The sequence below is a fragment of the Microdochium trichocladiopsis genome (assembly GCF_020744255.1).
Source record: "Microdochium trichocladiopsis strain MPI-CAGE-CH-0230 chromosome Unknown B0I36scaffold_8, whole genome shotgun sequence".
In the NCBI taxonomy this organism is placed as follows: Eukaryota; Fungi; Ascomycota; class Sordariomycetes; order Xylariales; family Microdochiaceae; genus Microdochium; species Microdochium trichocladiopsis.
The window spans coordinates 2082852-2096047 of NW_025763551.1; the positions used below are offsets into that span (position 1 = coordinate 2082852).

Below are 13196 nucleotides of genomic sequence, written 5' to 3' on the forward strand. Positions count from 1 at the left end.
ACACACACCAAGCATACTTGTCAATATCATATCATATACGATATTGTCGTTTGAACTGGTTGGGGTTACTTAAAGGCCCCGTCCCATTTTTGGTGGTGCTTTTGGCAAAATTGGCGGCAGACCCCAGTTGTTCAAAGTGGAAAGAAGGTGTCTCGAGAGAGTGACGCCCGCCCGCCGCGAGTATACTAGTCACGATATCCCTAGAGAGCCGTGCTTTTATGAATTGTCAGTCAGAGTACGGCGGCTAGCAAGCGAGCAAGCAAGCAAGCACATAAAACATGGCCAAGTAAAACCAAATGTACGCAGATGAGCAAGTCAAATTTGACATTTTTCCGTTGCTTCATTCTCAAAATCATCCAGTCCTAGACGGCTCACACACATGCTAGGATCTTTCAAGCCGAGACTGGGACTGGGACATAACTTTTCCATGAGATGAACCGTCTTTTTTTTTAACGCTACGAAATACCCAAATGCTATGCAGCCCACTTCCAGTGGATGAGAGGATAATAAACACAAAGGGAAAAGAAAAAAATGCCAGTATGCAAGTAATCTCCTTTTGGTACAGAATAACCAAGAGAAGAGGGGAGAGATAAACAAAAAACAAAAAAGGGAAGAAATCATGAACTCCAGCCAGCTCACGCATGCCTACACTCTATCGCTAGAAGGCCTGACCGTGGTATCCATAACTGCCCTGTCCTTGCGCCGGATATTGCCCCTGCTGTGGTCCAGGCACAAACTGCGCCTGTTGCTGGTTCACCTGCATCACGGGCTGCTGTATGGCACCATAACCCTGTGGAGGATGCTGCAACTGAGGCGACATGGCTCCTAGACCACCGCCACCACCCCAACTGCCCGGCTGCTCGAAGCCTCCTGGCGAGGCGGGGAAATATCCCTGCTGCATCCCAAAGTTCTGCTGCATGGGTGACTGTGGAACCCCATAGCCCACGCCACGCCCCATGTTCGAGTACCCATTGAGAGGAGGAGGCCCCCGAGGAGTACCCGGAGTCCCAGGCACCTGAGCATATTGCTGTTGGTAGGCCTGCTGCTGCTGCTGCTGCTGCTGTTGTTGTTGTGCTAGCTGTCTCTGTTGAATAGCCTGTTGGGTTGAGGCGTTCGACCAGCCCTGCTTTGCTTGCTCACGCTCGCGCTCACGAGTCTGGATCGCACCGACAAGTCCCCCACTGGCCGGGGGTCCGTTCTTGTTGCCAGCCATCTGGATGAGTGGCGAGCCAGTAGCCCGAGCGATCTGCTCCTGTTCCCGTGCGGACAAGTGGGACTCTCCTTGCCCACCTAGCACAGCACCAGCGCCACGAGAACCAGGACGCTGAAGAAGCTCACCGGCACCGCGAGAGCTGGGTCGCTGGAGGAGCTCTCGGGACGATGGACGCTGCAGCACATCCCCAGCGGACCGCGAGCTCGGGCGCTGCAATAACTCCTGTGAGTTATTCCTGGAATGGGCGATGCCAATGTAGTCCTGAGAACCAGGTCTATTCCCGGGAGGGGGTGTCGTGCCAGCACGGTGACCGCTCAGGGTGACACTTGATGATTGCCTGTGATGCGCATATTGGGGTGTTGCTGCGACAGCCCGATGCTGCACAAATTGCTCTGCAGACATCCCGCTTCCTCCAGAGCCACCCTGATGCGATGATGCCGAAGGCGGCTGCCAGATCATGCTCCTTCGCGTGCCCTCGTTGGACGGCTGGCGGTCATGAGCAGCCTGGGGCGCAGGTGAGCGACGCTGCGGACCAAGTGCGGGTGCGAAGCTCTGCAGACCAGCCGACAAAGGCGCTGGCTGTGCAGCTTGTGGCCCATTGGGTTGATTTGGTGGTAGTCCAGTCGGGGTCTTGCTCCTCTGTTGTGCGGCATAGTTCACAGTCGGGCCAAAATCAATCTCAGGCATGTCAAACTCACGGCGGGGCGGCCCGCTTGCCGTGGCATCAGCATTGCCAATAGTCTTGAGCACGCCAGCACGAGGTCGCTCCATCGATGCTTGCGATTCAATGGATGGCCGCGTGCTGGCATAGTCCGGGCTTGCAGTTGACACATTGTCGCCGTAATTGCTACTGACTTGGCTGGTCATCGTGTCGTGTCGTCGCATCGCTGCACGCTCGCCTGGGGGTGGTCCCTGGATCTTGTTCATGATGCCTGAGTCAATACTGGCAGAGGTGAAACTGCTCGTGCTTGACTGTGCCAGAGGTGGGAAGGCCTCAACGGGCGACCGTAGACTATCCCCACGCGCAGGGAGAGACCCATTAACAACAGGTTTCCTTGCGATGACGGTATTGACATTGAACGGTTCTTCCTGACCAGGAGCCCCAGGTTGGCGGTACGAATTAGGCCCTGCTTGTTGAGCCATATGCGGAGGTGGCATGCCACGGCCTCGGCCAGGTCCGGGTCCTGGACCGCCACGACCTCTGTACGCTGGATGACCTGGAGGCGGCCCACCGCCGCGACCATAAGGTGGCCCTCCACCACGTCCAGGGGGTGGTCCACCTCGTCCACCGGGTGGGCCTCCTCCCGGAGTCATGGGTCGATGCTGGCTGCCTGCCGTGCCAGGCCGAGAGTCTGAGCGACTTCGGAAGTCGGGACCAGGTCCTGGGCTGGGTCGTCTGTAGTTGGGATTAGGAATCGGCGGTCCTCGGTTTGGGTTCATGGGCGATTGAGATCGATTTTCCTGGAATCCAACGCCCGGAGGAGGAAGACCAGGGGATCGTGGGTAAGGTTGGTTCATTGCTTCAGGACCGGTATTAGCAGGCATCCCAGGATGGTTGGTGTGAGGCAGTACCGGTGGCGGACCAGCTTGGTCACGGTGTGGTGGTGGCATTGGGCCCTGTTCGTCGCCAGGATGTCCAGTAGGTGCTTCTCCGTCAAAGGCAACGCCGCCATTCTGGGCGAGCTGGGCAAGTGTCGTGCTTGAGAGCCGACTGTTGGCACGTCGAAGCTCCGGGGAATGGTATGGCCGGGTGGATGGCTTCTCCCCTGGCAGGTGAGAGAACCTGGGCGGACGGATGACTGGCTCCGGCGTGCTCATGTTGTGGGTGTTCTGTACAGCCGGAGGCTGGAATGTGATCTCGTCTTCTGAGCTCATACGCTCCGGAGTGGAAGCAAGGTCCCGAGGGTAGCCCTGGGCGCTTGTCGGTGTCCTACCTGACAAGGGGCTGGGCTGGTGGAGACCCGGGTGGTGCGGTAGAGGGCCCATCAGTGAGGGATCCGACGCATTTCTAGAGTGCCGTGAATGCGAACCAGCCATTGCCGACGGCGCCCGTTCCCCTGTGTTAACAGAGAGATCCATTGGCCGATTGGTCAGAGACATCGAACGGGAAGCCCTCGTCATTGATGGTGGCTGCTCCGCCGCATCCGCAAATCCAACGCGCTGCCGCTGGCCAGGCTGCGGCGTGCCGCCACTCAGTCGAGAGCCAGTTCTGCTGTTGGAACGACTGCTCGGCCCACTGTCCGTATCTCGCTCTTCACCGACCACGTTCATCCGTGTACTAGTGAGCTCTTTGAGTTTCTTGCGCCATTCCTTCTCAATCCACCCGGAGCTTCCGTCAGTGAGGATCAGGCTTGATACATCCAGTAGCTCGAGGTACCCGTATCGCTTGTGTTTTGGCATGGCGAACATGAGGGATCTCTGGTCCAGGACGCTGGTGACCAATCTTCCTGGGCGGCCATAAAGACCAAAAGTGTCCCAAGTCGGGAATAGGAACCTCATCATCATCTCGAATCCAGAGATGGCAGGGTTCACCTCAGGCATGACGAAGACGAAGCCTTCGCTAGAGGAGGGCGGGTCCGCGTGGATCGTTATGCTTCCTTCTAGCTTGATCAATGTCGAGGCATCGATGAGCGACTTGGCCTGTGGATACAGTGAATACGCCGAGTAGGCATCAGTTATCGTGGCAATCGGTTGCATCTTCTTCTGCTTCTTGCCCTCCTTGCGCTGGTCGTAGAACCTGATGTCGCCTTTGAGGAGCGGAGCTCGTGTTCGATCGTAAGGTCCCTTCTTCTTGACGTCCTTTTGCATCTTCTGGTATTCCTTCTCGTCTGGTGGCGTGATGACACACCAGCATCGCCTCCAAGGCATGCCGGCACCGAAACGGACGCGAACCCATTGCTCGACCGGAAAACGCGCACGTTCCATGATGACGCCAATGTTGTTGAGAAGCTTGCCCTTGCCAGCAAGCAGAGCCCCAGTATATGCTTCTTGGAGAGTGGCATGTTCGAACATGGCCAGGCGTATGCCCGCGGTCCACTGTATCAGAGAATGCCGCGAGTTGAAGTGGAGCAGATAGCGGTTCTTCCCTGCTGTCGAGATGCTGAGTATGTTCTGTAGAGGCTGTTCTCCAGCTGAGCTTGTCGGTAGTGACTCAATCTGTGAGGAAGTGTCAGTCATGCGGAAAGTGAGCAGCAAATTGCCCTCAGGTCGGGACCTAGCACTGCCGACGCTGCAAGTATGCCATACCATTTTTATAGACGCATCCGTGAGATTGATAAACTTCGGGAGTACCTCGCCATCTTCTCCGGCGGCGTCAAGCTCGGCGGCATCCCATAGCGAAAGAACTGTGCCCACGAGCTGCGCGAAGCATTCTGTCCAAGTCCGATCCGGGTTGGGCTTGCCCTCTGTGTGCATTGGTTAGTATGCTGCAGTAGTGCCACCTCGGTCACCAGGACGTACGAGTGTTTTGGTCGTCGAGCTTGAGGAAGTAGCCCTCCTGGTAGAGCTTGTTGCCGTGGCTGTTGAGGAAGCTAAAAATCGGCTGGAGCTCGGGAATTGTGTCCTCGTTGATGTCCATGATGGGCGGCTGGTAGCTCATGACCATGGATAGCGGGCGAGAGTTGCTGCGACCTCGGGTTGTCCGGGGCGTGAAGGCGCTGGTGGGGAAAGGGTCGGCGGCCGCGGGAGACTGCTCACGGCTGTCCCATGCTGGTGATGACGGGACAGGCGGCGAAGAGGCGGTCGAGGCGGGCTGTGGCTGCGATGGCTGCAGCTCGCCGTAGCTGTGTCTGTCTGACTTGGCGGGCGGCGGGTATGGAGGAAAGGAGGGTTTGGTTGAAGGAAGAGCACTCGCAGGTGACGAGGTTGCGGGGGCGGCTGTTGTGGTGGAAGCGTAGCTGTTGCGGTTGTTGTCGCTCGAGAAGTGGGACATGAACGAGAGCACTTTGGGTTAGACGGGCGTCATTAGCATCGCTGCGCACAGGTGCCAAGGGATCACTCCAAGGCTCGACAAGACCGGAGCCTAGCAAGGGGGCTGCAGAGCCAGTGCCAAGTGTGCAGGGTAATGTATTGTGACTTTGATACGTAAGTGCTCGGGATACGCAGACGAGGAGAGGTTGAGACGGGAGGAGATGGGAACAATGGCAAGGTCGGACTGCAAAGGGAGCGACCGTACGCCAGGACGAATTGGAGCCCGGCTACTCCTGTCCGGAGTCCGTGTGACGATGACTGAGGGAGCGTGGTGTGGCTGCGCGGCGGGAACGTGCTTTACGGCCACACAGCTGTACGTAGCAGGGCTGCGAGCACTGACGGGCGTGGGCAGTGGCGGGACGCGAGGTGATGCAATGGCCTCCCGTTGCGCGTATGCCAGGGTCCAGACAAGCCTCGCCTGACCAGCTCTGGGATGCAGGCCCAAGGGCAGGCGCGCTGTCAAAGAGGCAGATCTGCGCTCCGGTAACCTGGCGCGCAGGGCTTCCGTGTGTCAAGCCACCACCAGCTCTGGGGGCCTGGCGGAAGACATGCTTGAGGAAATGAGGACGAGCACCCAGACTGGCGCCAAGGGGGGTAGCTCCACAGGGGTGTTGAATCGAGAAGCGGCAGCCATCCGCGTCCGTCCACTTGGACGGGTATGGTGCGTTGACGAAACATGGAACGTTGACAGGCACGCTGCTCTGCGACTGGGCGGGCCGGGACCGATCTTGCCAGTGTGGGCTTGAGAAAGACAATATGCCAGACCACTACTGACCTCTTTTGCGAACCATGGTGACCGTCTGTCACCGGCGAACGGCGTTGTCGATGCCGGTGTCGTACAGTCCTGTTCTGAGACAGCAAGTGAATGGAAAACGCCGCCGTCGCCGATCGTGCCTGTGGGCGGCAGGCACCGCTCACTTGCGCGATCTGGATGATCGCTATTATCGACACTCCGCAGCACGACCTGGACTGCGCAAGTGGTTGGTCCGCGTCGCCCAGACAGCTAACGGGCAGCCGCGAGCCCAGTGTCTTTGGGCTTGCCGAGAGCTAGCTTCGCACGGCGCGGCGTTCCCACGCTGGAGGGGCGATCTGCCGGGTCGATGTCACGTAATAATGGCGGCGGCGGTGGTGAAGCTCGTGGCGAGCGACGCGAGAGAGAGAGAGGGAGAGAGTGACGGATGCAGTCGCAAGTTGGAGCATGGGAGGTACAAGGGGAAGGGAGAGATGCAGTGGGACGAGGAGGCCGTCGAGAAATCACCGCAGCAAGGAGCTTATTCCATTCGAGGTGCGAAACAAGGCAGCGTCGTGGCAATCGTCGGGCGGGTGCGGCGGAACGACCGGCCCAGCCGTCTCGAGGTGGGCGCCGGCGTGTCGTGGGCCTTAGCCAGGTCCGGGCGGCGACACGACAAGACGAGACGATACGAGACGAGCGTTCAGCGTGTCGAAAGGAGCGGTGCCTGCCCCGGCTATTCGGGTGGGCTCTTACTGAGGCAGCCACTAACAGCATGGGCTGGCGCCAGCGTCATGGACCCGTTGCCAGGACCCGACCCGACCTCCCTTTATTTTTTTTCAGAGTGCAGAACGAACCCACGTCTGGTGCACTGTGGAAAAGGTGCTTGTCCTCTCATCGATCCAGGTGCTTGTCGGCTGGAAAGAACAATCACAGCGGCAGTTTGCAAGCAGCGAGCCGCGCGGCCACAGAAGACCGCAGAGGTCCATATCCCAGAAGAGCAGGGCAGGATTCTCGGCCGTCATGAAATAGCGACTTTCCACGGCCTCCTGCTTTGCCTCACCCTGTTCGCGCCAACAACCAGCTTTCCCATGAGACGCGTACCCACGGTGACGATCACTTGGGGGGCATGCTCAATTCTCGGCCCAGAAGCGCACGGTAGGGTGCCAAGTAAGCGAGACGTTTTCTTCGAGGCTCAGCATCGCTATACATCCCGGTTGCCGTTGTTTCCCTTCGCCAAGCTGCCAGGATGGTGATCGTGCGCCCTGGCAGCAACATACAGCTACATTTCCCCGTCAGCTTTCTAGGCAGCTGTTTTGGTGCGGCATGCAGGTGTGTGCGGGCTCCGTTGGCAGTCCGCAAGGCAAGCTGACAATGGTCGTCCGTACTTGAGACGAATTAATTAGGTGGCAGCCCGCAAGGTCACATCCCGTTCCAAGTACGGACTCCTGAGGCTGATGTCCACCGATGCCAATATGACCTGGCCCAATGAATTCAAGAACGACATGGAGGAGTCAGAACTTGACTCTCCAACTGTGCCAGCTCGAACCGGACTCTGAGCGGTGCAGAGAAAGCCAGCCAGATTGACACCGAAGCGCCCTCCACAGGCACGGCTCCGGATTCTGGAACAAGGGCCCAAACTGGAGACGCGCCTGTTGACTAGGTGCACGGGCGCCAAGGTGCCAATGCTGAAGACGGGGCTCCAAGGTTTTAAGGTGACGTATTTGTTCAAAACTGCGATGCACCTGGCCGGTCCACCTTGGCGCTTCACTGCTCAAGCCTCGCCTTGTCCTATTCATGCCCAACCACCGGAAAGCAAACACGGAAATTCGGCTTTGCCATGCACTCAAAGCATTGCGACACTAGGTCATTAGAAATCCACTAGTCGACGACTAGCCTGGCAGCCGTCACAACTCATGAAAAGGGTTAAGCGGCCGACTCGGAGAGCCCATCCATATGGTACGGATGTAGAGCCTTCCAAATAGCCGGCTGCCTAGCGCGTACCCAGCCACACAGCTCATGACGATGACATTCACATATTGACGGGATGCTGATGTGGTCTGACTAGAACGCACAATTGCCAAGTCCGCCGCACGCAGTGACTGATCGGCGCACAGAGCCGGTCTCGAAACAGAGTTTGGGGTCTGTCTGCATATGGCCAACTGTCGTCTGATTTGAGGAGCCACTTATGCTTCGGATTCGAACGCACGCAACCTGTCACCAATCTCCAGACTGTGTAGCTCTGGGCAGCAAAGAAAGGGGGTGAAAAGCGAAAGGGGGGGGGGTCTTGTTGGTTGACTCTTGTTTATTGATTGTGAAGCCTGAATGTGGACGCAGCTGGTCAAGGACTGCAGCATAACATGGCACGACGATTGTCCGAGAGCAAGCACAGAACAACTGTCATCGGAGGTGAAACGACAGGAAAGCCGGATCCGTCCCAACGACTTGCAGGACACAGCAGCGGAGCACGCGCTATGACAAAGGACATCAACCAGCCTTTGCTCGCTAGAGAGCAAGCATTGTCGAGTAGATTTGTTACATGCTCAGACCCCGCGCACAGCAATGGCACCTGCACCTTTCCACTGCGTTGGACGACACCAATACCATCCTCCACTAGCTAGTGCACGAGTGTCCGACTTAGATATAAAAATGATGTAGGGGCCACGCATCAATAGACAGGCGCGTATTAACGCCAGAGGTCTTTAGATATCCATTTTTGCACATCGCAGCTGGAACTACTCGCAACTGGCAAATGGCATCTTCGTACGCGTACTGGAGGCGAGGATCCAAGCAACCCATCATGCATCAAACCCCAGGAAATGCTCCGCGAGCCTGCCAGAACAGGCAATATGCATTTCTCAGGGCCGCCAGCCTTAGAGCGGCGAACTCAGAACATCGATTTCGCAACCCTGCTAGGGTTGCACCTGAGTGGAGTCTCGCGTGCGGCCTGGCTTGATGGAGTCTCATCGCGGCGGGTTTGTGGCCTGCACCAGGCAGTTTGCATTGGCTCATAACCCGTAACGACCAATGAATCGGATAACATTGGAGCTGCCCCGTAGGTGATGAGACAAAATGGTGAACGCCTGGCCCTTTGGAGACGTATGCAACTTTGCAATGTGAACATGAGCCTGGCTGGCGGCTAAAATTGAATGTGGCATGGGAATCAATCACCACGCGACATGTTTCTCCAAGTGTAGCTCGGTGAGATCCGCATGTGGAGCGGATCCATCAGTGTAGCGTGGGCATGCTAACGGATGCCGACTCGGACGACCCCTCTTTGCGCCGTGAACAAGGGACAGAAAATGCCAGCCCCGTCCACAGCATCTGTTGACGATTGCTTGCTTTATTCATTCAATCGTGGCAACCAAACAATGGTCACAGAAGAAGCGGTCTAGATAAGGTATTGGCGCCTAGCTTCATACTGATTACCGCCGGCAGCAGGAAGTTGTTGAGGCCGCCGTGCTTACCGCACTTTTGTCCAACACGGACCTCCGCGCCGGCCTCACCAGTTGGACGCTGGAGTGCCGATCCGATCAGGGAGAATGGGATTTCAGGGACCCGGAGACTGACTGTCTCCAGGTGGCCCCCCTGGCTGTGGCCAGGCCTGCTCATTGGTCTCAGACACACTTGGGGCAGCTATTCGGGCCGCACTGCGCCCCGTTTGCACGTGCTAGCCTCGAACAGAGGGACCGTCCCCAGCTCTAATAGCCCATGCATGCCCTGGCTGCCAAAAGCAGCGTCAACTTGCCCGCCAATCTTATCGGCGCTACAGGTCTCAACAGAGTCCATCCCTCTGGATGGGAGATCTGCCGCGAGCTTGTCTTTGCACACTTAGCAGGCGGTTCAAGAATATCTGGAAGAGCACGATATCCGACTTCATCAACACCCACACTTTCCCAAATCTCGTCTCTTATCGGTGTCGCGGGGATGCGGCACGCATCGCGGCAGGCACAGCTGGCGACTCGCTCCATCTCCCGCCAGCACCCACACTCCTCCACCACACGATGGAATCATCTCCAGGCCCGATATGACCACGATGCCGCGACAGGCGGAGTCACGCCGCCGCTGCCGCTCGCCTGCCCCAAGTTGCCCTTCCGCTTCGACACGGGCTTCTCCCTCTTCGCCAAACGCCCGCCGCGGCCCTTCCCGCCGCCATTCCTCTCCCCGCCATCGACGTCATTCACAGACCCACTCAGCACGCATCACCGCAGTCGTGACAAGCGGTCCGCCTTTGTCGACGGCGAGTTGATCCGCGGCTGGACCAACGGCGACGACGCGGTGTATGCCAGCGAGAACTTTATATGCGCAAACGACGGGGTAGGGGCCTGGTCGGCGCGGCCAAGAGGACATGCCGGGTATGCCGCTGCTGTGCAAAACTCCCTTTGTCGGCTTCATCGTTTGGGGCACATCACTGATGACAATTTGTTGCGAGCAGGCTGTGGTCGAGGTTAATATTGCACTTCTGGGTGTCCGCCATGCAGGAGGATTTCATGCGCCCTAGGCCGCCAGATCAGCCATACCACCCCGAGCCGGTGCAATACCTGCAGACAGCCTACGAGCGAACGGTCCAGGCGACATCCGGGCCGAACGAGTGTCAGGGCACAACGACGGCGGCAGGCGCGCAGTTGTTCTACAGGGACGACCCGAGCGACCCGTCCTCGCCTTCACAACCTTTGGTGTTCGTCACAAATCTCGGCGACTCGCAGGTCATGGTTTTGCGCCCGTCGTCAAGGAAGATGATCTACAAGTCTACTGAGCAGTGGCATTGGTTCGACTGCCCGCGGCAACTGGGCACCAACAGCCCCGACACGCCTTTGCAGAATGCAGTGGTGGATGCCGTGGAGGCACAGGAAGGCGACATTGTGCTGGCCATGTCGGACGGCGTGATTGACAATCTCTGGTCGCACGAGATTGTCGAGAACGTCTGCAAAAGCATGGAGAGGTGGCAGGCGGGTAGTGTTGGGCCCCGGCTAGACGAGGACGAGAACGGCGGCATGGCGTTCGTGGCCGAGGAGCTCGTCAATGCTGCCAAGCAGATTGCTCTGGATCCATTCGCGGAGAGTCCGTTCATGGAGCATGCCATCGAGGAAGGGCTGGCGAGCGAAGGAGGTGAGTGTCCCTTATATTCACAAAGTGCACATAGCCGTGACGCTGACGACAGGCCTTACAGGCAAGCTCGACGATATTAGTGTGGTGGCTGCTATCTGTCGACGGAACGCGAAGTGAGGAGCAGCATGTGTCTCCGGCCAGCAAAGTACAGGGATAATCAGTCCGGAGTATCTGGTCCATTTTCAAATAGCGGGTTTGGGTTCCTGATTGGCATGGTGTTTGGCGCAACGAGACATTACTTTATACTTAGTATGATACACACCACAGAGGGATCAAGCTATAGGCGGTGCATGATGAGATACATAATATGGACTGTCCAGGCGTATTGCAGCATGCTAGGCACAACGTTGTCCTCGCTTGAAGGAAATGACCAAATCCCAATGACTTGCTTTCTAGTGATGCCGTGCTCCATCGAAGAAGGCTGCGTGGGGCGGCCGCTCAGCAAGTGGACCCCGGCGATTGCTGGGCGCTGATAAGGCGCTATCGGCGCAACAAGCTCTAAAATTTATGGATGCGGGTAGCATCGCAGGCGCGAAGTTTAGTCTTTTGCGAATGCCATCGAGACGTCAAATCCAGCTCGCCAGCTTTTTTTTCTCAGCTCCCCGCGACACAAGGACACCCAGCCAGCTCCGCGCGACGTAGGCACAACTGTCGCAAGCACACCTCGGGAAAGCCTTCGCGTATCCCAGACATCGAAAAGCTCGACGACAAGACCCAAGATGCCACGCGCGAAGCGATCAAAGGACAACCGGAAGCTCATGGAGAAGTTCTCCATGAACTTTGGCTTTCGGAAGCCGTACCAGGTGCTGATGGACGCGGACTTTGTCATCGAGGGCACGCGCTGCAAGATGGAGATTGTCAAGAGACTCGAGGACAACCTGCATGCCCGCGGGGATGTCAAGCCAAGTATGTTGCAGCACTTCTCAAACCCCCCGCCTGTCTCGAGGTGTGAATCGCAGCAGATGGCAATATTTCGAGATGGCAAGGACTGACGATGACGAACTGGCGCATAGTGATTACACAATGCTCAATGCGACACCTGTACGCGCGCAAAACCGAGCCGGGCGTCGACGCGGCGATCGAGGAGGCCAAGAACAACTACGAGCGGCGGCGCTGCGGGCACCACCCAGACCAGTACCCGGAGCCGCTGAGCGCGTTCGAGTGCGTCCGCTCCGTCGTGGACCCCAAGGACTCCGGGGTCAACAAGCACCACTACATCTGCGCCGTCAACGACGACGAGCTGCGCGCGTCGCTCAGGGAGGTCGCGGGCGTCCCGCTGCTGTACATCCGCCGATCAGTCATGACGCTCGAGCCCATGGCCGAGGTCTCGGCGAAGGCGAGGAGTCGCGAGGAGCGCAGCAAGTTCCGGGCAGAGATCAAAAAGGTTGTTGGGGACAAGCGGAAACGCACAGAGGATGATGACGAGGACAGTGAGGACGAGAAGCAGGGCAGCAAGAGTGCCAATCCCGAGGCGAAGAAGCGCAAGAAGACGTATGGTCAGAAGCTGCCCAACCCGCTGAGCATCAAGAAGAAGAAGCCTCAGCCAAGCAACGGCTCTGCTGCGCCAGGGAGTGCGACAAAGAGCAGACCAAGGGATGGACCGCAGAAGCCTCAGCAAGAGGGGGGCGAAGGAGAAGCCGAAAAGAAGAAGCGCAAGAGGAAGCCGAAGAACAAGAGCGCCACAGACGGCGGTGCAGAAGGCTCCGCGCCCGAGAGGGCTGTTCAGGTTGAGGCCCCGGCCGCTTGAGCAGCTGGCGATTTGGGTGACATATTGAGCGGAGGAGGAGGAGGATCAGCGATGTACAGCATTGTCAACGGCGTTTCTGGGGGCCATTTGCATTGGTTATGGAGCTCAAAATCGACTTATACTTCAAGGCTCCTCGTTTGTTCAGACCTACGATGGTCAGAGCTGTGAACAGGTGACGTAGATTGATCCTTTGCTTGGTCTGATATGGCATACTTCCAGACCGAATGTTTCTGAAAGTGTGCACAGCCGCCTACTTGAATTTATACCCAGGCCCGAGCAAAGCCTGTAAGTGAAACCACATCGTTGTCTGTGTATCAGGTTCTGGATCGCAGAATGAAGACTTCAACTTTGGTGATTCAGGCTCAGATCTCCTGTCAAACTACATGTAAAGATGCAAACGCCTGATCATCCTCCAGCCAATTGAGGAA

At 57.6% G+C, this 13196-nt stretch overlaps 3 protein-coding genes across 3 annotated transcripts; 2 read left to right on the forward strand and 1 right to left on the reverse strand.

Moving 5' to 3' along the window:
* Nucleotides 1-411: 411 nt before the first annotated feature.
* On the reverse strand, nt 412-5347 carry B0I36DRAFT_156784 (uncharacterized protein). Its single transcript, XM_046148607.1, has 3 exons — nt 4673-5347; nt 4460-4617; nt 412-4369 (listed from the first exon to the last, which is right to left on the reverse strand). The coding sequence occupies exons 1-3, from the start codon at nt 5142-5144 to the stop codon at nt 659-661; spliced, it is 4341 nt and encodes a 1446-aa protein (XP_046009536.1). The 5' UTR covers nt 5145-5347; the 3' UTR covers nt 412-658.
* Nucleotides 5348-9587: 4240 nt separating this feature from the next.
* On the forward strand, nt 9588-11470 carry B0I36DRAFT_330387 (phosphatase 2C-like domain-containing protein). The gene is made up of 3 exons (XM_046154832.1): nt 9588-10267; nt 10348-11021; nt 11083-11470. The coding sequence occupies exons 1-3, from the start codon at nt 9624-9626 to the stop codon at nt 11136-11138; spliced, it is 1374 nt and encodes a 457-aa protein (XP_046009537.1). The 5' UTR covers nt 9588-9623; the 3' UTR covers nt 11139-11470.
* An 84-nt stretch (nt 11471-11554) lies between these two features.
* On the forward strand, nt 11555-13179 carry B0I36DRAFT_273146 (Fcf1-domain-containing protein). The gene is made up of 2 exons (XM_046151321.1): nt 11555-11927; nt 12035-13179. The coding sequence occupies exons 1-2, from the start codon at nt 11741-11743 to the stop codon at nt 12766-12768; spliced, it is 921 nt and encodes a 306-aa protein (XP_046009538.1). The 5' UTR covers nt 11555-11740; the 3' UTR covers nt 12769-13179.
* Nucleotides 13180-13196: the final 17 nt, after the last annotated feature.

Excerpts from the sequence above, each read along its gene's own strand:
- B0I36DRAFT_273146 (XM_046151321.1), top strand. The coding sequence starts at position 11,741 with ATGCCACGCGCGAAGCGATCAAAGGACAACCGGAAGCTCATGGAGAAG. Across the intron at positions 11,928-12,034 it reads CCGCGGGGATGTCAAGCCAA|TGATTACACAATGCTCAATG; the intron begins GTATGTTGCAGC and ends ACTGGCGCATAG.
- B0I36DRAFT_330387 (XM_046154832.1), top strand. The coding sequence starts at position 9,624 with ATGCATGCCCTGGCTGCCAAAAGCAGCGTCAACTTGCCCGCCAATCTT. Across the intron at positions 10,268-10,347 it reads CGGCCAAGAGGACATGCCGG|GCTGTGGTCGAGGTTAATAT; the intron begins GTATGCCGCTGC and ends TGTTGCGAGCAG. Across the intron at positions 11,022-11,082 it reads AGGGCTGGCGAGCGAAGGAG|GCAAGCTCGACGATATTAGT; the intron begins GTGAGTGTCCCT and ends CAGGCCTTACAG.
- B0I36DRAFT_156784 (XM_046148607.1), bottom strand. The coding sequence starts at position 5,144 with ATGTCCCACTTCTCGAGCGACAACAACCGCAACAGCTACGCTTCCACC. Across the intron at positions 4,618-4,672 it reads GCTCGACGACCAAAACACTC|AGGGCAAGCCCAACCCGGAT; the intron begins GTACGTCCTGGT and ends CAATGCACACAG. Across the intron at positions 4,370-4,459 it reads CGGATGCGTCTATAAAAATG|ATTGAGTCACTACCGACAAG; the intron begins GTATGGCATACT and ends ACTTCCTCACAG.